Here is a 22448-nt window from a genome sequence, read left to right as displayed (position 1 = left end):
ATTGTCCAGGATTTTCATGGTCTGTCCAGGAAAATAAAAATAAAAATCCTGGACACTGAATGTCCAGGATTTTTGTACATGATGCGCAAAATGTGTATTTCAGTTTAATTGAAGCGTGCCTACGTCCATAAACGTATGCACAGCCTTATTGGCTCTACAAAAATGACGTAGCATAACATGGGCGGTGGTGGTGGGGGCACGCACCGTGGAGGTTCATTAGAAATGGTAAGGTGGAGGCGGAGAGTGTGTGGGACAAGGAGAGACAGAGAAAGGAAAGTTTATTCCACATAAGCAAAAAAGCAGAACCTAATTATGTATTCCCCCTTTTTTCTCAATACTGCCCCCAGGTGTCCACAACTAAAAACTGTTGAAAATATAACAAAATAATAAAGGTCTGCTATTAAATAAAGCAATTAACTAAACAAATAACTAGAAATTGTCATTCTTACTCATTTTAGCTATACAATTGTCGCTTAGAATGACGGTTTTTATCTTGGGTTAGATGTGCGAAAGGCGCCGTTGCTTACAAACAAAAAGGTCGATTGGATGGTCAAAATGTCCAGGATTTTTGTCAGACACAGGTGGCAACCCTAGATGGAGCTGTAGCCAAAATGTTACATTTACACTCATGTACACTTGGCATGACAATAGAAACACAATTACACATCTACCTAACAAACCAATGAAGTTCCATGTGCGGAATTTTGGCCAAAGTCATCCTTCTTAGTTTAGCCCTGAAATCACATCCAACAATGAAGTAGTATGGGTAAAGCATGCATTTCCAGAATCCTTGGAGTCCAGAGAGTATTTCAGTTTCTGTCTTTTGTATCTGTAATATTCTCTGATGCCACAGGGCATAAAGAAAGTATATAGTTTAGGCGGAAATTGTGGAAAATGTTGTGTTTTTAATGGTTCAGAGAGCTCCAGTGACCTATGTTTGCCAGAGGGCTTCACCAATGTGCTTAAATGAAAGCTTAGGATGTACTCTTTAAGATGATACCAATAACACAATATTATACAACACTGACAAGTGTCTTAACCATGGCTTCAACCAGGATATGCACCAGGCATCTAAAATGTGATTTATATTAGAGGGTGGTTTACTTCATTATAGGTGATAACCACTAAAAAGCTACAAAGCTCAGAGGTCTATCATATCAAAACATAAACTAGGGATGTGTAGGTATAAAAAAAATCACAACTAGAATTTGCCCACCCAGATACCGGTATCTGGTCTGGCCCATGGACTAAATACCAGAGTTGACCAACAAGAGATGAGGCTTCCCACTTTTGTCTATTGATCTGTGATCGCTCTCTCACCTCTCTAAGCTTCTAAAACGGATAGTTCCAGTCCTTGATTATGATTTGCTGAATCGCGTTCCATGCCGTTGTAAAATCCAGCATAAACATACACCTTGAGCGCATTTCGTTCTTGATACAAAAGTTAAAGTAGCTGCGTCTCGATTATATTTCTTGGTGGAAGAATGATTATCTATGAATACATCGTTACATTTCTTGTTGCTGCGTCTCTATTTTATGAAATCTTGCCAGATATATGCAGTAACCGTTTTAGAAAAGCAATAAGCCACTTGAGTCTTTAGATTACACTGATTTTAGAACAGCTAAGGGTTATTTGCGTTCAATAGGCAGGGCTAAGAATCGGTCAATTGTCTTAATGTTTTTCATTATTATTTAGTGTACAGACGAAATGCCACAGTGATATCAAAATTGATCTCCTTTGGGTACTCTGGGGTAAACACAGGAAACTTTGATGATATTAGATATTTCTTCAACAATGTTCAGTATTCATATTCCCATGCTTCTCTGTATGTACAGTAATAGGAAACAGGCATACACCACCTGACTTTATCTTTGGTTCTCAACCAGTGTAATTTTCCCAGTTATGGATTATTTCCGCTCTCTTAATTTCCCCTTCCAATTATAGAGGATGAAATGGGAAGCATGGAAGTGGAGAAGATGATAAAGTTGGCTGAACAGTGTCTGGAAAGAATCAAGTCATTTACTGCAAAACAAAAGGAACCTCCACCACTGTCCTACACATCTTTGCCCGACCAGACAACCTCTTCCAGCCTTCCCCCCGTTGTGGCCAACACTACACCAGCTGCACCTGAGAAGACAGGTAACGCTAATTTCAAGTTTGAATTTCCCCTTGGAGATCAATAAAGTATCTATCTATCTATCTATCTATCTATCATATAAATATAACAATACAATGGCAAACTTGGAAAAAATATGTAAAAATATAAAAACCACATCCATTTAAAAGGATAGCAAGAGAAATATAGCAAGAGAAACTTTTCTGAAGGTGTGTTATGTTCTATTAAGTAGATCTATTATACAGGCTGAATTTGTCCTGTAGAGCTGTATGACTTTGATATTAAATAGAGTAATGTTTGAAAAGAGATCATTTTAAAAAGATGACGACGTATTGGATTACAGTGATGTTTAAAATGAACTCCCCTTTATTAGTATTACAGATGTATTTTATCTTGTATTCAGTCATTTAGCCTATTTAGATGGAGAAAAGTAGTCACTCTGCAGTTTGGTATCATTGTGTACACCAAATGAACATGGACCAGAGAAATCAAAGGAAATAGCTACCTGAGGGGATCAGAAAGACAATTATAGACAATATGGTAAAATCAGAACATCACCAAGCAGCTTGGGACTGTGACCAACCTCGCTGGATGGGGCTGCCAGAGGAAAATTGACCCTAGACTGAACAGAGGGAGTAGCCTGGAATCCAACCTGAATTTATCCCGCCCACAAAATCATTGAAAAGTCGCTATGCCTGTTAAGATGTGTTCAGGCCAATCAAATCATTTGGGCGGGCTTTATATGATGGTGGAAGCAGTGTAGCTAGCAGTCATCCATGTCCACAGAGAGCTTGAGTCGATTTGGTTCGCAGAAGAGAGATGGTTCGATTCCGCTATCGCATCTGTTATACAAAATATTGACAGTGCAATAACTTTAAAAGACAGCGATGAAGGCATTTGACATCCTCAAATGTGGGCAGTGTAAATTTGGGCTGGCTTTCAGGCTAGGTTGAAATACGCCCCATAATCAAATCCAAATTGCATATTACCAAATTGTAATGATAATTTGAGTCTGGCTACACCCAGATAGAATGATAGTGCAAATTGGAAGACACAGAGTCAAAGAGAACTTCCAAGGTGAACTCAAGGTGAAGGTACATCAGTGTCACACCATCTGTTATTTTTGGACAATAGTGGATTTCTTGAAGAACTCCACTGTTGAAAGGAAAAACATTTTTTTTAAGCCAGAATAGAACTGGCTAAAATGCAAAAAAAAAATGCAAAAGTCACAATCCTTCTGGAGAAAGGTCCTTCGGACTGATGAGACAAAACTGGAGCTTTTCAGTAAGTGACATCAGCTCTATGTTCACAGACCAAAAAAATTAAGACCAAGAAAAGAACACCATACCTGTACCTATTTTGAAACATTGAGGAGGCTTGGTTATGTTTTGGTGTAGCTTTGCTGCATCTGGGCTGGGGGCCTTGAGACTCTGCAGGCCACAATGACATCTCAAGACTAGAAGGCATCCTGGAGCGAAACATACTGTATATCTCAGTGTCAGAAAACTCAGTCTCAGTCATAGGTCAAGGGTTAAGGAACAAACAGTGGACTATTCTGAAGTCCCCTATGAGTCCAGACCTAAATCTCATTGAACATCTGTCTAAACCTGAGATGGCAGGAGTAGTTTGCTCAGGAAGAGTAGGCTACCTGTTGCTACCTGTTGCTACCTGTTGACAGATACAGGAATCTCATTCAGCTACAGAAAGCGTTTGTTGGAAGTTATTGCCTTTAAAGGTTATGCAACAACATATTCTATTGAATGAAGAATCAACATTGTCTAATTTGAATGAAGAATCAACATAATCTAATTTGCATTAAACATGGAATGAGCAATGATGAATGCTGATACTTTTATCAGTTTCAAATAATGTGAAAGACAGATTGAATTTATCCATAGAAGGGTACCAAAAATTTCAGCCGCGGCTATACTTCAGGGTCTATATGATGCGGCCATTGCAATTCAATTGCCAAAGGTCTAGAAGAAACCACTCTAGAGTATCTCTGAACTCTGGACCTGTCATGGGACTCTTAGAAGAGTATTCAGGGGTGGTATTTGGCTATATTTGTTGCTGAACAGATTAGTGATTTAATCAGGTTGTCCATCTTGTGACCCACAGGTGACAAGTAGAAATGTTTAATCAGGTCAAATAGGTACATGAGGAAGTTGCACAGGGCTGAATTATAGTGTCATGCATGTGTTCAAACAGGCTTTTTATTGTTTTTTTTACCATCAATGATGCAGACATAGAGTTAGATGTCCATAGCAGACCAAACGCTAGAATTCGTCTCAAGCACCGGCGTGTCCTATCAGAGGGAGAGGGGACGGCCTCCCCCTTTCTACCCCCTGAGATCTTCCAGAGGCTGCAGACAGTGGAGAACCCAGACAAAAAGTAAGTCAGAAATCAGTGGTGACTTAAGCAAGTGGTACTCTGTGTACATTTGTGTGTGTCATTGACGCACAGTCCCAATTGTTGGGAAGCACATGAAACCCCCCACATTACATGTGCGTTGATGACTCAATTCTCGTCACATGCTTCGTGCGCTAGACAGACACAGGAGCATGTTACGGTCTTGAGGTGACAGGAAATGCTGATCACTGTTTCCTGAATGGCTAAATTGTCTCTCTGAGATGATTGACAGTAGGCCAAACGTTTGGACACACCTCATTCACTGTGTTTCCTTTATTTGACTATTTACATTGTAGATTCATCAAAACTATTAATGAACACATGTGGAATTATGTACTTAACAAAAAAGTGTTAAATAACTGAAAACATGTCTTATATTCTAGTTTCTTCAAAGTTGCTATTTGTTTTTTAATTTAATACCACATTCAGCAAGCCATAACTTAACAAATATTCATCAGTGGACCAAATAACTTTGCATTCATTCATAGTTTTGATGCCTTCAGTGAGAATCTACAATGTAAATAGTCATGAAAATAAAGAAAACACATTGAAATTAGAAGGTGTGTCCAAACTTTTGGCCTGTACTATATCATCATGTTGTCAAATTAGTATAGTCTTGATTCATATAATAGTTACATTTAACAGCATGCATAGCCTATGGTTAAAAGTCACAAAATACACAAATAATTAATATCTTAAGTGTCTGATATAATGATCCACCTAGTAAATATAGCCTACTTTTGCCTTTGTCAATTTTTTTCAAATTTTCTTTGTCAAGCTGCACAGAGATATTTTCACTTTTTCATTTATCATTTAGAAGTAGACTAAAGGTGTTCTTTGGCACAAGTAGCATCTAAAACATTACATCATTGTCACCACACATATTTTTGGGTAGAAGAGATGTTGCTGGCTGTTCAATGCTCGATGTCATTCCCATCTCTGAGCCATTCATCTGTGCCCTGTGGCTATTTTGAAGACGCATAATGATGCTTACTATTTCTGTGGGATATCAGGGAACTCACCCCAATTGAGGAGGCATCTCGTCTGAATGAGAAGTTGAAAGCAAACTATGAGGCTCGAATGGCTAGACTTACTCCAGGACAGGCAACGCAGAAAACATCATTGGTAAGATATTTCACGCTGTGTGTGTGTTTGCGCGTATTTTGGCCGAGCTGTAGCCTAGTTGCGAACAAAATTGTGTTACAATTTTAAAAGATTGCGGTTTCAGGAGGAGGCAAACTATGCGCAGATATCACAACAGTAGGCCTAATAAGAGAAAGTTACACATTTCGCGCTATCAATTTCGCAACCACCTAAACATTCCAACCCAGATTGGCAGATAGCGGACCGCGGTAGGCCTATGCCGCCGTTGGCGTGCCACTTTTGCGGTACGCCATTGGACCACCGTCTCTTTAAATTTAACTTTTCATGAATATTAAGAAAATACACGAAATTACATTAAAATAATGTATGGAGTACAACTGAACAAATTAAAAAGATTTTAGACCAATAGGGGCAAAATAGGCCTAGCCTACTGGCCCTTTTGTCTGCAACCCGCCAGCGGGCCACCAGAGAACCAATGAGCAAAATGGAAGCGGACCGCCGGATCTGCCCCCAGTGGGCCGACAGTGGGCCGACAGCCTCTTGCTATGTTGTGGGCGGCTAAATGTGTTTCGTTTTTGCGCATGTCTCATCTCTTGACCAGGTGATCGCTTTCTCGCGGGTCGATTTGTCGGAAGAATGATTAGGCTATGTGAGTGAGTGGCAAGTAACCCAAAGCGTGTTCACTTGGAGTTAGGACACTGTTGTGAGTCAGACTCCAACTGTTAAATGTTTGGAGTGAAGTAAGTTTGGGGGACAGACGCTTGGAAGTTTAGCCTAACAATACGATTTTACATTTACGATTTAGCGTTTTATTTCGATACAGGCCCCTAATCGACACTGCCTTAATGAATGCACATATTCACCTTTTAGCCAACACAATTTGCCAGTCTGAAATAGCCTAGAACCCGGAGCCTGTAGAGTTATCTATTTTGTTCGTGTTGCCAAAAATGTTTCACCGACGTCGGGAAAGCCAGATGGACCTCCGGTCTCAATGGAAGAAACTTAAGACATTTCTTAAGGTAGAGGCTGTTTTTTGAATTACCTTAAGGTGGTGTGTGTGTGACAGTAATTCAGCTGGTTCGGTTTATATGACTGGGCGTCGGCGAAGATGTGACTAATGCTTAATTTGTCAGCAAACTGGAAAATTGTTGTAAATTGTTTGTGTTTACTAATGTTGAGGGTCACTTGTACACTTTGCGCTCAAGGATCAAAGCAGTTAAATTGGCTATTGCGTAAAATCGACAATTCTGAGAATAGATAAGCCAGCCTCCATGGTATCGGACTTCGGGAAAGTTAGACAGAAATGGGCAGATTCGCAAGATTCGCGTTTTGCTGTTCAATAAATCACAGGAGAAACGTTTTCATTGCATAATAGAGAGCTCTACTATCTAACCGTAGCAAGGTAGACAACAAGCCGGTTTTCATCCGAGAGAACCGTGTACACATTCTGCTTTCAGCTGAGCGTGTAGTGACCGTCTACAAATTGCAAAATCGAAAGTGATACAAATACATTTAAATAGCTTCACTGTTATTGAACCTAGTGCTTCCAAAATCACAACACACATCTAGGGCCTCACTAGCAATTTACTACACCAGCTAATTATGGAAAAAACGGACTCAACCTATTTATAGCCTAATCTATTTTTAATGGTTGACAAATTCAATAGCTTCATTGTCATTGAGCCTAGTGCTTCCAAAATCACAACACACATCTAGGGCCTCACTAGCAACAGACTACACCTGCTAATTAGGGAAAATTAGGGGAAATTACTTGCCCTATTAATAATATATTTTTTATGGGGGGAAATTTCAATAGCTTCACTGTTATTAAGCCTACTGCTTCCAAAATCACAACACACATCTAGGGCCTCCCAAGCAACATAGGCTACTACAGCAGCTAATTATGTAAAAATGGACTCACCCTATTTATAATATATTTTTAATGGGGGTAAAATTCAATAGCTTCATTGTCATTGAGCCTAGTGCTTCCAAAATCACAACACACATCTAGGGCCTCACTAGCAACATACTACACCAGCTAATTATGGAAAAACGAACTCACCCTATTTATAATATATTTTTATTTGAAAAATGTAAATAGCTTGACTATTTTTGAGTCTTGCACTTCCAAAGTCACTCCAGACATCTAGAGTCTCCCTATCTGCTACACCTACTACTTTGGGAAATTATTGATCAGCCTATCTTTCATTAATCAATATTGAAAAAAAAAACAAGGCAAGCAGCAAGGCCATCCAGGGAGAAAGACAGACCTGGCATGTTAGAGCTGAGCTATCACAATAAAGACACTGTAGATGTGTGTAGTACAACCGTAGGGAGACCCTTGATGTGTAGAAGGAGTGTGGAAGCGCTAGACTCAATAACAGTGAAGCCATTGACATTTTCCTCTGAAATAACTCATGAAAAATAGACAGAGCCAGATCTTGCCATACTACGAGGTATGTTTCTTTTTGTGGAGTGATTTTTGAGGCACTATATTCAATGAGAGAAGGTATTGAATTTATTCTCCAATTAGTGCTGGGCGGTATGACCCAAAATGTATATCACGGTATTTTTCAAAATTCTTACAGTTTCACGGTAGCCTATATCAGTGTTTTTCAACCTTTTTTGTGCCACGACACACTTTTGACACTTAAAATGTCCCACGGCACACTAACATGTGTGTGGAAAAAAATAAACATACCATAGCCTAAAACTTCAAATAATACACAGATATGGCCTTATTATGGCTTCTATGCAATCAATAAAACAAGTGCCCTCTGTTTCATTTGTAGGTGACTATATCTAATTTAATTGTTGTTATGAACTGGATATGTGATGATTCTGTGAATATACAATCATACAATCAATGAGAGCATGTGGTTATAAATTCTTTGATGCAACAGTTGCTTTTTTGGACCAGTGAGTGACATTTGGGTAATTTTCTGCGGCACACCTGATGATCTCTCATGGCACACTAGTGTGCCCCGGCACAGTGGTTGAAAAACACTGGCCTATATGACGGTATTTTTTTTCCATGCATAATCAGATGTTCACATTTTCTACAGGTTGAGAGAGGAATTGCTACATTGACTAAGGATGCTCTATTTTACTGTCATGATGTAGAATAACTCCAACATGCACTTTTGCATGGCCCCACAAAATGATGCTGTTTAAAAAGAGCCACTCATGATTCTAATGAAGAATCTAATCAGAATGCAAAGACAATTGCAGTCGAAATACAGAACTTGTAGGCTACTGTGCAAATTTCACATCTTGTATAAAACCAATACAAAAAGTATTGCGACTTGCAATAATTATACTTTTTTGAAAATTATACAATTTAAAATAAAACCTCTTTGCTAATGTGCTTACTCTGCCTATCAGAAACATGCCTTATTGTTATTGTGTGGTTTACATGACGTTAGTGGTAGGCTAACGTTAACTTCATGTGGATGTGGATGTCTTGTTAGCATGTCATGAGCTTCGGTTCGGTTCAGGCAAAACATTAACAAAAAAGTTCGTTTTGGTGCACTGATGACAGTCAGGATCATTTCTAACTAGCCAGCTATAGTTCATGTCTATAACATGCTTTACTTGCTACCTGGATCATTTCAGTGAATATTCTTAAGGTGAGATGAATGATAAGATTAAGATCATTAAACTTCACTGTGTTCGGTGGGTTGCTAACTAACGACATCACCTACTAGCCAGCTAGTTACAGCTGTTGAACAATCTCAATAGAATTTTGGGTCATACCGCCCAGCACTAATTGGAGAATAAATTCAATACCTTCTCTCATTGAATATAGTGCCTCAAAAATCACTCCACAAAAAGAAACATACCTCGTAGTATGGCAAGATCTGGCTCTGTCTATTTTTCATGAGTTATTTCAGAGGAAAATGTCAATGGCTTCACTGTTATTGAGTCTAGCGCTTCCACACTCCTTCTACACATCAAGGGTCTCCCTACGGTTGTACTACACACATCTACAGTGTCTTTATTGTGATAGCTCAGCTCTAACATGCCAGGTCTGTCTTTCTCCCTGGATGGCCTTGCTGCTTGCCTTGTTTTTTTTTTCAATATTGATTAATGAAAGATAGGCTGATCAATAATTTCCCAAAGTAGTAGGTGTAGCAGATAGGGAGACTCTAGATGTCTGGAGTGACTTTGGAAGTGCAAGACTCAAAAATAGTCAAGCTATTTACATTTTTCAAATAAAAATATATTATAAATAGGGTGAGTTCGTTTTTCCATAATTAGCTGGTGTAGTATGTTGCTAGTGAGGCCCTAGATGTGTGTTGTGATTTTGGAAGTACTTGGCTCAATAACAGTGAAGCTATTGAATTTTACCCCCAATAAAAAATATATTATAAATAGGGAGAGTCCGTTTTTCCCGTAGGCTAATAAGCCTATTTCACAGTGTCCAGGTGTCCGGCCTCGTTGATGTTAATGATGCCTTAATTGGCAGGGTAAAACGTCTTCCTGCTTTTGTCTTTCCTGTGGATTTTTCTTTTGCTGTCTATGGCAGGGGTTCCAAAACTTTTCCACGACGAGGCCCCGCAAATACCACTAGGTTCTGGCCAAGGACCCCCTTGATGTGACCCCCCCCCCCTATTAAACCCATCGACAATACTACGGCAAATGTAAAGATACATTAAGCTAATCCTAATAATTATTTTAGCCACAAGCACTTCGCGATGGAGCATACAGTGTGTAAAAATTGTATTTGGGGCTTTCTGCTATATGAGAGCTATCACTCTACTATTATTCCCAGTCATTATCATGGGAAATATAATGTTCAGATATGCCTCACATTATTATAATGGCATTGTATAACAAGTAATAGGTATATTTTACATTTTCCAATTGTATTTATTTTTTGCTTTTATTTTTCCTTCCAACTTGCTGAGGCCCCCCTGGCACCCCCTCGCGGCCCCCACTTTGAAAACCACTGGTCTATGGGACTGTGCTGTTGATTTACACAGCGGCCCCATCTTGTGAAATGGGCTAATTGCCAGGTGTAGTGCTAGGGAAGCACTAGCTGTGTGCTATGATTTTGGAAGCACTAGGCTCAATAACAGTACAGCTATTTAAATGTATTTGTATCCACTTTCGGTTTTGCACTTTGTAGACGGTCCCTAGACGCTCACTGAAAGTAAAATGCTCACAGGGATGCGTTTTATTTATCCACATATGTAGGCCTACACGGTTCTTTCGAATGAAAACCTACCTTACTACGGTTAGATAGAGCGCTCTATTATGCAATGAAAACGTTTCTCCTATGATTTATTGAACCGCAAAACGCAAATCTTGCGAATCTGCCAATTTCTGTCTAACTTTACCGAAGTTGGGATCGGTCAGTAGCCTAGTCCTATATCTGGAATAAACTGGGACACTTTTGTTTGGGGTTGTGGAGTGTAGACTTTTAGGTAGTAGCCTGTCATTTACTGTAGTCTATCGAGATCTGATCACAACACACAGAAAGGCGGTATGTTCGACAAAATAATGGGTGAATTCTGTTTCTCATCTTTTGATTTCATTAAACGTTTTTCTTTTTAAACGCAGACCCTCTCCCTCCAGCGGCAAATGATGGAAAACCTCATCATCGCCAAAGCCAGGCAAGATGCTGTATCCTTTATCACGGGATTCAAGAGACGTTGCTGTCTCTCAATACACACTTTAAACACAGGCAAACTTCAACTGTGACATGCTGCCAGCCCTATATTATACAGTGGATTTTGGGATGTTTATTTGTTAGAAAAGCTATGTCTGTTTGGTCTGGCCTTTGTCTTGTAACATGAAGGGGGTCAGAGAGGAACAGCCTATTTAACTAAATCACCACTGTAGATATCTTGCTCATATGCAGTCTGGTTTATGAAGCAACAGTTTTGTGAGTAAGTGAGCGGTATTAAGTGGGTCTGTGCTTGTCCTGAGAGCTCACCTGTAATTCATGAATACACTAGTCAAGACAGTAACAGTTATAAAATAGTTGTAAAATAGTTGAATAGTTTCCTCAACTTCACAGCTCCAGAGGAAGATGGAGGAGCGAAGACTGCGGCTTCAGGAGGAGGCCAATAGGTAGACACTCGCCACACACCTGTAGTAGCCTATTCTACTTTACTTTTGTTTTGCTTCACTTCGAGACTTCTTGATTTAAGGCCAATCTCAATTCTCTATTTTACCCCTTCCCCCTTCCCCTTGGTTTTGCGCGTGCACGTGAGACGAAGGGCTATCTCAATTCTCATTTCGATCGAGGGGTAGGGATAAGGGCAAGGGGTAGATACCCCTTAAAACCAAGTAAGATCGGGAGCTTACTTGAAACCGAGGGGTAAGAGAAATACCCAACATACAACGCTCACACCGGAAAAATAAGCACACGAGAGATTCATTGACATGGAATGTTGGCATTAATAAGGATTATAAAATTAAAATGGTAATTGTTTTATGTTGCATTCAATCTTGTGACCATATATTGAAGGTCCTGTTCTTCACGAGGAAGTTTTCAAAAATCGCTGTTTTGTGAATGTTAACAGCACATCATTATTTGCGCGAATGTCTCGCATTTTACATATTTCCATGTCTACCCCGCGAATTGGCAGCATACCATGAAAAGTCCAACAGCAGCTAAATTCGCTTAACTTTTTTACCGCTCGTCTGATATGAATGCTGCATAGGCCTGCTGCCGACTCCTCGCAGGCTATTACAGGTAGCGATTGCTTCTGATGTCAAGTAACGACCATTTGGATATTATTGTAAAATATCGAAGGAGTTGTGGGATGTTTACATAGCAAACTGCATGTTTATTTTGTCCCCCATCCCTGTTTCATTCACCCGGACCAGAAGGTAGGCTGCGAACGAACATGCACGTTTTGCTGTTGTTGAAATAATTCCTGAACTGTTTTATTCCGAGCTGAAAATGCAATGATAGCCTATTTGACAGAAGACAGGTTGCTAGTGACAAAATATTAGCTTTCAGTGTGGTACGATCTCTAAATTACGTTAATTAAAGTGTTTCAATAATTTAGCTCTCCCTTATGGTTGGCTAGTGGTATCTCATACCATATTCTTCACCCCTATGTCTTCCCACTTGGTTTCGAGGGACAAGGGCTAGGGGTAAGATGAAGGGATAGGGGAAGGGGTAAAACAGAGAATTGATTGGCCCTTAGACTAGAGTGATTAGATTAGATTCAACTTTATTGCCATTAAGCAGAGTACAGGTACAGCATAGGTGCCAACTCTCACGCATTGGCCGTGAGACACACGCATTTGATTAGTTTCACACGCTCACACGCCACACCCCCGATTTCTCACGCTGAAGTGTCAACCCGGTCGGTCAGATGCCTAAAAAATGAGTTTAGCCTATCTATAGATCTACCTGTTGAGCCACTATTATGCTTTCAGAGACGGTGAGAGGGTTCAAGAGCACCCCCTGTCTGTGGAATTTTCTAAATTTTCTCTCATTTGCGATGCTACTTCAGAAGCCATCCCAGGCGCATCCCCCCCCCCCCCCCCCCCCCCGCATTTCCCCGGCTTCAGGTAGGCTATGCTTTGAGTATTATTGAGTATTTTTCACGCTGAAGTGTCAACCTGGTAGGTCAAATACCTGGCAGATGAGGTTCAACTAAACTAAACCTATACATATGATATCACACATCATGTGAACGTGCGGAATCTAAGCTTTCCAATGATATTAGCGCCAAGTTGCTGTGATAAATGGTTCGCGAGAGAATTAACATTGAACCGACGTGCAATTTAGGCTAATCATATTTGCATTTACCCATTACTCTCGGTTTAATATTTCACTAACCCTTCACACAACACGTGGAAAACCCTATTTCACAATAAACAGCAAACCTACCGAATACGAGGATATAAAGCATGCCTCTGTGCAATAAGTGGTTCCTGAGTAATCCGGTTTTGAAATTGCAACACATTTCTACATAGCCTCATTGGGGCGAAATTATAATGTATTCTAATGTTAACTATTTGTCAGTAGGCCTACATACATTTTTGTAAATTGCTCAGCCATAGATTATCCCACTATCATGGTTCTTATATTGTCAGGTTCCAGCCAATCCCATTACAGATAAATGAATATATTTATATTGGCATGCTTCCTAGTGACATTAATGCAAAAATATGAAGAAAATCAAATAACGAGACACAAATATTGATATAAAGCCTGACATAAGCCATATGCAAACATTCACATCATGCAGATATGGGTACATCCTGAAAAAGGAATAGCATGTAGGCTATAGGCTATGGCCATTACAATGACCAATATATTATCTTAAATAAACCAGCTGAATAACACAGGTGACCACTTCTGCATAATTTCATGGAGTGCTGAAATTTACACATATTTCTTAACTGTGAAATGTAGCATATGTTTTTGTGGTTGTGAACTTATTGCAATATCACCATAACTATTCCACCTGCGTGTGCATGGTTATAATTCTGAAGTGCAAAATAGCTTAGGCTACAGCACAAATATTTCCATAAAAATAAGCAAGTCTGACCTCTGAATTTATTTTGAAAGTGCATCTGATTGATGCAAAATATACAAACATTTCTTAAATTCTTACAAAACACCCACCCACTCTTTAAAATTGTTAGTTTGGACCCTCCACCCCCACTTTTGCCATGTGAAATACCAGTGCTGTTTTCAGCATCTGTTTAGTGCTTCATTGTCATTTTCATTGGATTCTCCCATTTTCGCGTAAATCGCTCAAACTTTTTTTTTTTTGTTACACGCATTCTCCCATTCCGCTTCTGTCACACACACAGTGACAAGCGCCAAATCCCCCGCAGTGTTGAAGACATCAGTCGTCCCCCTCACTTTTGATAAGGTAAAAAGCCTTATAGGTATGCCAAATAAATAATAACCTATAGGTTTACGCTAGGCTATGTAAAACTCCCCATTAACAGCATCACGTCACTAACCACAGCTAAGACTGCACAATCTCTATTCACTCTGTTGGATATCTGAAGCCAGTTTGTCTACCTAGATACTGTAAATCCTCAAATTATGGCCGGGGTCTTAAGACAAAGTACAGGCCTTTAGGGGCAGGATTGTATTCGAGACAGCCCTTTATTTCTTATGCGAGTTTTATTTTGAGACATGCGTTTCTTGGAGCGGGATACTGGTAGGCCTTCTAAAGCATGACATTTTCGGTTTAGTTTGATATTTAATTTACTTTTGGACTGTTTGATTATATTGTTAAATGTTGGGACTGATGGGCACTGAAATCTGGGGAGGTATTTGATGATCACTATTACGTTCCATGTGTCGGGATTTCAAACAAACCATCCGCTTTCATACGTTCATTGATGAACGTCCGCGGTGCTGTAATGGAAACCTTATTGCATAGCCAAGTAGCCTATTGAGTTATTTTTAAATTATGCATGATTTACTTTTTATTAATTTCGTAGGCTGGCTTTATTTTGTTATATAGAAGTATCTAAATAACCTGTTAAAATGTACCAGAATTCAGGAAATTGCATCTAGTCCAAAAAAAAATTTCTGGGGGAGGAACCCCATACCCCCCGCTGAAATGTCCCACCCACTTTCACAATGCCTCCGACGCCCATGGTCCTAGTAGTAGGCTAGATCCCTTTGATACCAATGTTCATATAACTCTGGGACCCTGGTCCCAGGGATGGATTACTGCACGGGCCTTCCAGGCCCAGACCCAGGGGCCCAAGGTGTCAGGGGGCCCTGAAGCCCAAGCCTTTGCATGGAATCATTGCCTCAATATCAACACATCAGGATGTAGGCTATGAATCTGATTGAATTTAGTATTGCCCATCCCCAAAATGCACCAGAATACAGGAAATCACATTAAACTAATTAAAAAAATTCTGGGGGAGTACCCCCAAACCCCCCTTCCACATATACGACAATTAGTGGGGAGCCCTTAATACATCTGGGCCCAAGGGCCCGAAAGCTCATAATCCGTCCATGCCTGGTCCCTACACCTGAGAACCACTGATGTGCGTTTTTTTTACTGTACGGTATAATGCTGAATGAGCCAAACAAAAATTTACGCAGCAAAATTTTGGTTGGCCCCACCAAATCTCACTCCAAGGTTTTTTGAAAAGTTGGCAGCCCTGGTACAGAGCCAATGAAATGCAGTTGACATCCAACCAGAAGTGCAAAAGAAGCATTAAATACCAAAGTGCAGGTTGAGTACAGTATTCTGTGCAGTTATGTAGACGATAGAGATTAATTATGTACAACAGTGTATATAGTTAGATAAATACAGCTTTTCCAGATGACATGTCTACAGTGACAGATAAGGAGTATAGAGGGCTATGTACAGAGTATAAATAGACATTATACAGTGCTGTGCATATGTTAAGAACCCATGCTAAAGCTGACTATGTGGAAATTGCAGTAAATCGCAAAAGACAATTTCTCATGTTGAGCACACAAATGCGTGTGTCGTTTATTTTCATTGGAAAAAAACACTGAGAATAAAAATGGCGCTGTCCAGCAACAAAACAGGCATGGGGCTACACGTCATCACACATTCATAACATTTAAAGGGGCCGCGATCCCTGAACAGTCATACTTACATGAAGTAACTACAGAAAGAACAAAGTGCTGCGTTTAATATGAACGGTTTGTAGAACCACACTTAATAACAAAGGTGAATTTTGCATGTCACAATCACTACAACTAAACCTTTACGGACACAAATTTTCTTAGTGAATGAATCATTCATGAATCCAGGATACTATGCTTCCTGATGGTTCCCTTGGCCTTTGGAATTAAAATAATTAAAATAGCCCCACATCATCACATACCCTTCACCACACCTAGAGATTGGCATTGGGCACTTTCCATAAGATCATCTCAATGCAAATCAAACCAGCTATTAGGCTAACTGAAATAAAACCATGCCAGTCTCTAGATATGGTGAAGGGTGGGGCTATTTTCCAAATACACACACAATTCCACAAACAATTCCACACACAACCACACACACACACAGGTTTTGCACAGGTTTATGGGCAGGTTATGGAATATAAAAATATATAGTAGTTTTAGGTGTTGGCAGTGTAAGGGCATTGATGAAACAGTGCAGGAGTAAATTAATGTATTGATAAATTAATAATTACACACACACTTTTTTTTTTTACCAATGGCACTTGAAATTGCGTCTAGGGCAGGTGTTTTCTAGAGCCTGAATGGCTTTAGAGCTAGCTCTAAAGAGGAGATATTTGGGAACATTTTGTGGAAATATTGTATTGGCTTGTGCTCAATGGTCAATGGTCAGAAGGGTTTGAGGATCATGAAAACATGCCCAAAATTCACATTCCACTTAACTCTATAGAACCAAGATCTTAACGTATGTGGTGAAATTCTGAGCTATGGCCATAGAGTTGAATGGAACAGTCGCTGCCTCTGGTCTGCATAAAAGGGGGATTTTGACCACCCCCCTCGTGCGATCCCGGTTCCCAGAAGTGGCTCCTGATGAAATATCTTGCTCCGCCTATGTATAATCTTTGACTGCACTACCCATGTAGCTGTCAAAACTGCTTGCAGTAAAATGCATTGTACAACAGGTGGTGCTAGCAAGTTGGTATGAGTGGCATTGGGGAACAATCCTGTTTGTATTCACATAGAAATGAGCCATAAACTCTTAAATGGTCCTCCCAGAAAGAGAATGAATTACCATTAAGCCCAGTCCTTTCAGTTGATCCTTTTGCTTGAAAACAGTCTTGTTTTGTTGTTTGTTAATGGGAGTTTTCTTACAGCTGTTTATTTATGTTTTGTGTGTGTAGGAGGTTCGCTTCGTCCAGCATCATGTCAGCAGAAGACCGGGAACAGCGCTTACTGTATGCTAACATTCTTGAATATGAACAAGATCATGTAAGTCTTTTGCGTGTGGTGATGTTACCTTTAGATATGGTGTGCTACAGCTCTCATATTGCTGACATGTTGAAGTGTGCTGTAGTAGGTTAATTCATGTGCGTTTGTTTGCTAAGGACTGGCCAAAGATGTGGAAGGCAAACCTGAAGAAGAATCCTGAAGATCCCGCCTTGGTCTCTGGGCTCGTCAACTACATGCTCAGGTAATGTCTTTAATGTAACAGTTAATGTACAGCTCAAAGAATCATAATATCAAGACTGTTCACTTTTCTTAGAATAAGTTCACAAAATTGTATGTATCTCTTCTCCTCTCCAGCTGCCCTGACCATCCTGTGGTCATGTTGCTCCACCGGCTCCAATACCGCACGTACAACCGTCTCTACCCCATCATCAGCAGGTATGCCCCCCCAAGCCCCATGGCAGGCTACGGAACCCCCATCAAGCCCTCGCGCAGTGCCCATAGCCTGCTGCTGCACCCGGACAGCTCCCACGGTAGCACGCCGGGCGTCGTCCACTCGCTGTCCGACATGTCGCTGTCCGTGTCACTCTCGCACGACCACAGCACACACGACCACAGCTCACACGACCACAGCACCCACTACGAGGAGACCGACGGCGACGAGCCTCATGGCCACACCGCGCCTGACCGGGAGAACTCCTTCGAGGACCTGGAGCAGTTCCTGACACAGCTGGACTGGGGTCAGAGCACTGACCTGGACTTGACCTCTGACCCTGTGCATGGGGAAGTCGACTCTCAGATCCAGGACCAGGAGGAGCGGGCCCTCAAGGAGCACCTGAAGACCATCGTTAAGGACATCCACAATACAATTGGTGTGTGTGTGTTCATGTGTGTGTGCACTGAGCACTGTTGCTCATTGTAATTTATCACTGCAGTGACAATTTTCTGCAGAACTTTGTAAATAGTTCATTGTGTAAATAGCACTTTCTTGTTCGTTTTAGATCGACTGTTATCGTTATGTTTGCTGTCATTCGAATGTCTCAACACTGCAAGTGCCAAAGACATATGTGTGGCCAGCATAGAAGAGGCTTTCTTCACACCGCTATGGAGTCCCCTTCTCGCATTGTTCAGGTAAAGTATAGGAGCTCAGGATTACCTCCATTGAGATTAGCTACTGAAGGAAAGTAGAGCTTTTGCCGTACACTTGCTCAGCATTTGTGTTTGAGTGACTAGAAATAAGGTTTCATTCTAAAGGAGCACTTTGAACTAGATAGATAGATAGATAGATAGATAGATACTTTATTGATCCCCGAGGGAAACTATAGTCTTTAGGTCCGACTGAGATCAGAGACGATTATGTATGAACAGACTGAGGTGCTATTGCTTTTTTCAGTGTAAAATAGATATAGTGCCATGGCTTTTGTCAGTTCACAACATCCATACTCATTTTATGAAACTGCAGTCATCATACTCTAACACTAGGTGGAGTTCTTGACTTGTTGTGGGGGAAATCACTAGCAAAGCATTTTTATAACAGTGCTATGGATGTTACATTGCTCTTACTCTTCCTATTTCCATAAAGTGTAATTTATGGTAAGATCCCCATCTCCTTTCTGCTAGTATTTACTGTTATTTGGTGTGCTTAGAGTAGTAGTTTTGCAATGGGGGTGCCAGCGACATTAAAAGTTCTGGGTCTTGTGTTTGTCTCTGTGTGGCCTACAGAAAGGTGTACCACGAGCGAGAGCTGGCCTTCGAGATCAGCGCCAGGCTATACCGAGACGCGTCACCAGGTGACATTGGAGTCCCATCAAAACTCTTCCACAGTAACCAATCTGTGCTGAATGGTGCCTATGCATATGAGCCAGCAGTGCAGGAACTGAAGATGTTGTGCAGGGACTGCTGTCCCCAGAGGAAACTGGAGTGCATCGGTAAGCCAAGTCTGACTTAAGTCCTCTGGTAAAACCTCATCCCAGGGACAGGAATGATTTGCATATGCTAATGGGAAAGGGTTGGGATATTAGGATTAGAATCATCATTCCATAAGTGAGCTCAATGGGCTAGTCTCACGTATATGGATTAAACCTAGTTTTGGAATTAAAAAAACAAAAACAAATCCAATTTCCATTGAAAAAAGCTTTTAGTCTAGGACTAGGCCTAATCCATGTATGAAAAAAACAGCCTAATATGGAAAGGATGGGGTTAGTATGGCACCCAGAAAATCTGAACTTTCCTATGCTGTACAATGAGTTCACTGTAGATTGGCTAATTAATAGTTGCTAGCAATATCACCTGAAGAAGACTCATTTTGAACTGGGTACTGGAGTTTTTACCTGCCACCAAAATCCACCAAAATCTCCTAAACTCAGTGGCTCAATTCAGTAACCTGATGGATAACCAGATGACACTCGATAAGGCAACAGACATTACCGCTAGATTTGATGGCCAGGCTGAAGCACTACGGCTTCTTCGACACAGATGCTCCTTTCTACTTGCTCCCTTTCTGCACTGTTGAGGATGATTGCATAGACGTAGATTTGTTGAAAAGAGAAATAGTACGAGTTTATTTATAGAAGACGCACGTGATGAGAAATTTCATGATTTGGCTTGTTAAACAGTGATCACGGATCTGCAGTTAATGTGCAGGGAAAACCCCCTGCAAGTAGATCTACAGCGTATCCAGTACCACTACTGCTCTAAAACAGTGTTATCCTTCCTCTCGAAAAGTATCATGGTCGTATTTGATTTGTGTTTGTTATTCAAATCACAGTCATACATTGTACGCCTTGATGAAGGTGCTTTGGCCAGTCTGTTGATATAAAGGGAGTGGAAAGTGTGTGTGTGTGTGTGTGTGTGTGTGTGTGTGTGTGTGTGTGTGTCTGGATTTCAGCACAACTTTTACAATGCAGTCAAATCCATCTACGGCCCAATAAGTCACTGCATCACCCCCCTGAAAACAACAGATGGGCTCAAAATCCTGAAAGACCAGAATAGCATCCTGGAGAGGTGAGCTGAACATTTTAACACCTTACTAAATCAGGACTCTGATGCAGACTATACCATCCTGGATGAACTGCCTGAATTTCCCCTTATTGACAACCTCAGCCAACCTTCCTGGAGGTTCTGTCAGCTATCCCCTCCTTGAAGTACAACAAGTCTCCTGGCTCTGACAATATTCCTGCAGAACTGCTAAAACAAGGGGGGTATCTCTGCACAAGAACACTACACCGTTACATCACCTAGGTTTGGGCTGATGAAAACATCCCACAGCAATGGAGAGATGCCAATATTGTTACCATATATAAAAGCAAAGGGGATAGGGCTATTTGTGGAAACCATAGGGGCATATCACTTCTTGCAGTGGTAGGCAAGGTCCTGGCCAAGGTGATGCTACAGAGGCTGATCAATGACATCACAGAGTCTATGCTACCGGACTCACAGTGCGGGTTTAGAGAGAACAGGAGCACAGTCGACATGGTCTTCACAACCCGGCAACTCCAAGAAAAGTGCAGGGAACAACATAAAGACCTGTTTATGGCGTTTGTGGACCTCTCCAAAGCCTTTGACACTGTGCAGAGAGATCTCTTGTGGGAAGTCCTCCACCGTATTGGATGCCCCACTAAGTTTGAGCATTATCTCTGAAGACAATAGTATTGACAATGAGGTCCAGAATAGAATCAAACAAGCATCAGCTGCCTTTGGGAGACTCCGGCGGCGGCTTTTTCAGAACAAGAACCTTCATCTCAACACAAAAATCTCAAAAATCGTCTACCAAGCGGTCTGCATCACCACCCTCCTCTACAGCTGTGAAGCCTGGGTTACTAACACCCTCTGCATCTGTGAAGCTTGGGTTACTAACACCCTCTGCAGCTGTGAAGCCTGGGTTACTAACACCCTCTGCAGCTGTGAAGCCTGGGTTACTTACAGCCGCCACATCAAGTCCCTGGAGCACCTCCATATCTGTGGTCTCCAGCGCATCCTGGGAATCACTTGGCGTGACCGAGTGCCTCACACTGAGGTGTGTGTGTGTGTGTGTGTGTGTGTGTGTGTGTGTAGAGTGCCTCACACACTGATCTCCTCAACAGAACAGGCTGCAAGAGTATTGAGGCCACCATCACCCAGCACCAACTTCGTTGGTTGGGGCATGTGATAAGGATGCCCTACAATCGTCTGCCCCGCAGAGTGCTACTGTATATAGCCAGCTACACCAGGGCCAGCGTTCTGCTGGAGGCCAGAAGAAAAAACCAAACCAAAATCAAACCAAGGGGACCTGGAGAGCATGGCAGCTGGCTGCAACTTCTGGCGGCAGTTATGTCTAGACGGGACCCAAGTACTAGAGGAGGAAAGGACAGTCAGGAGATAACAAAGGCTCAGGAGGAACACACCCATGACTGCCAGCAACACCAATACCATGTTTAACATGCCCCACCTGCAATAGAACCTGTGGATCCAGGATAGGACTACTCAGCTATCAGAAAACTCACCGTTAAAAGGCAGAAGTGAACGTCATCATTGGATTCGATGGACAACCGCAAGCAAGTGTGGAGGGGGGGGGGATTTGACACATGGATCCTATGAACTTGTCCCAGTGTTCCACTCTGACAGGTCTTTAATGATCGAATGGATTAAATTGACGTCTGGTCAGTCTATTTTTGTCAGCGATGTGGGTAGATGGCTGCCCTGACCACCACTAGTATTAAGGATGAATTGATTCAACTGCAGTTGCCTAGAAGTATCACCCATGTTTGTGTGTGCAGCTTTTGTCAGTTCACCTTGGATAGTCTCTGGTGTGTGTGTGTGTGTGTGTGTGTGTGTGTGTGTGTGTGTGTGTGTGTGTGTGTTGTTACTCTATTGAATTGGCTACTGTTTCTCTCTCACAGTGAGAACACTGAGGCTCATCTGTGCGTGTGCTGAAGACTACCGCTCTCTCCATGAGGAAAACTCGCCTCCCAAAACAGCTGCTATGTGAGTTCTGCATTAGA

At 41.3% G+C, this 22448-nt stretch overlaps 1 protein-coding gene across 3 annotated transcripts in view; it reads left to right on the top strand.

Annotated features, from left to right (window-relative positions):
* Positions 1 to 22448, top strand: part of vps9d1 (VPS9 domain containing 1) — a 53767-nt gene that overhangs the window by 20026 nt on the left and 11293 nt on the right. Inside the window, exons 3-14 of one of the 3 annotated variants that reach the window (XM_076270134.1) lie at positions 1946 to 2140; positions 4361 to 4508; positions 5540 to 5651; positions 11196 to 11258; positions 11656 to 11708; positions 17424 to 17511; positions 17628 to 17713; positions 17827 to 18341; positions 18471 to 18600; positions 19192 to 19397; positions 20357 to 20472; positions 22347 to 22432. In XM_076270134.1, coding sequence (XP_076126249.1) covers positions 1946 to 2140; positions 4361 to 4508; positions 5540 to 5651; positions 11196 to 11258; positions 11656 to 11708; positions 17424 to 17511; positions 17628 to 17713; positions 17827 to 18341; positions 18471 to 18600; positions 19192 to 19397; positions 20357 to 20460 — 1700 coding nt within the window. In that variant the 3' untranslated portion in view covers positions 20461 to 20472; positions 22347 to 22432. Of the gene's footprint in view, positions 1 to 1945; positions 2141 to 4360; positions 4509 to 5539; positions 5652 to 11195; positions 11259 to 11655; positions 11709 to 17423; positions 17512 to 17627; positions 17714 to 17826; positions 18342 to 18470; positions 18601 to 19191; positions 19398 to 20356; positions 20473 to 22346; positions 22433 to 22448 lie in introns of those variants that run through there. The other 2 variants (XM_076270128.1, XM_076270118.1) reach the window with 2 other exon arrangements.

This window comes from Alosa pseudoharengus, unplaced genomic scaffold (assembly GCF_046254945.1).
Source record: "Alosa pseudoharengus isolate Yale_2024_CS ecotype anadromous, Long Island Sound unplaced genomic scaffold, YU_APseudo_1.1 YU_APseudo_1.1_scf_10, whole genome shotgun sequence".
NCBI classification, from domain to species: domain Eukaryota; kingdom Metazoa; phylum Chordata; class Actinopteri; order Clupeiformes; family Clupeidae; genus Alosa; species Alosa pseudoharengus.
The sequence above is the reverse complement of the archived record's forward strand: the minus strand, read 5'-3'. Positions and strand labels throughout refer to the sequence as shown.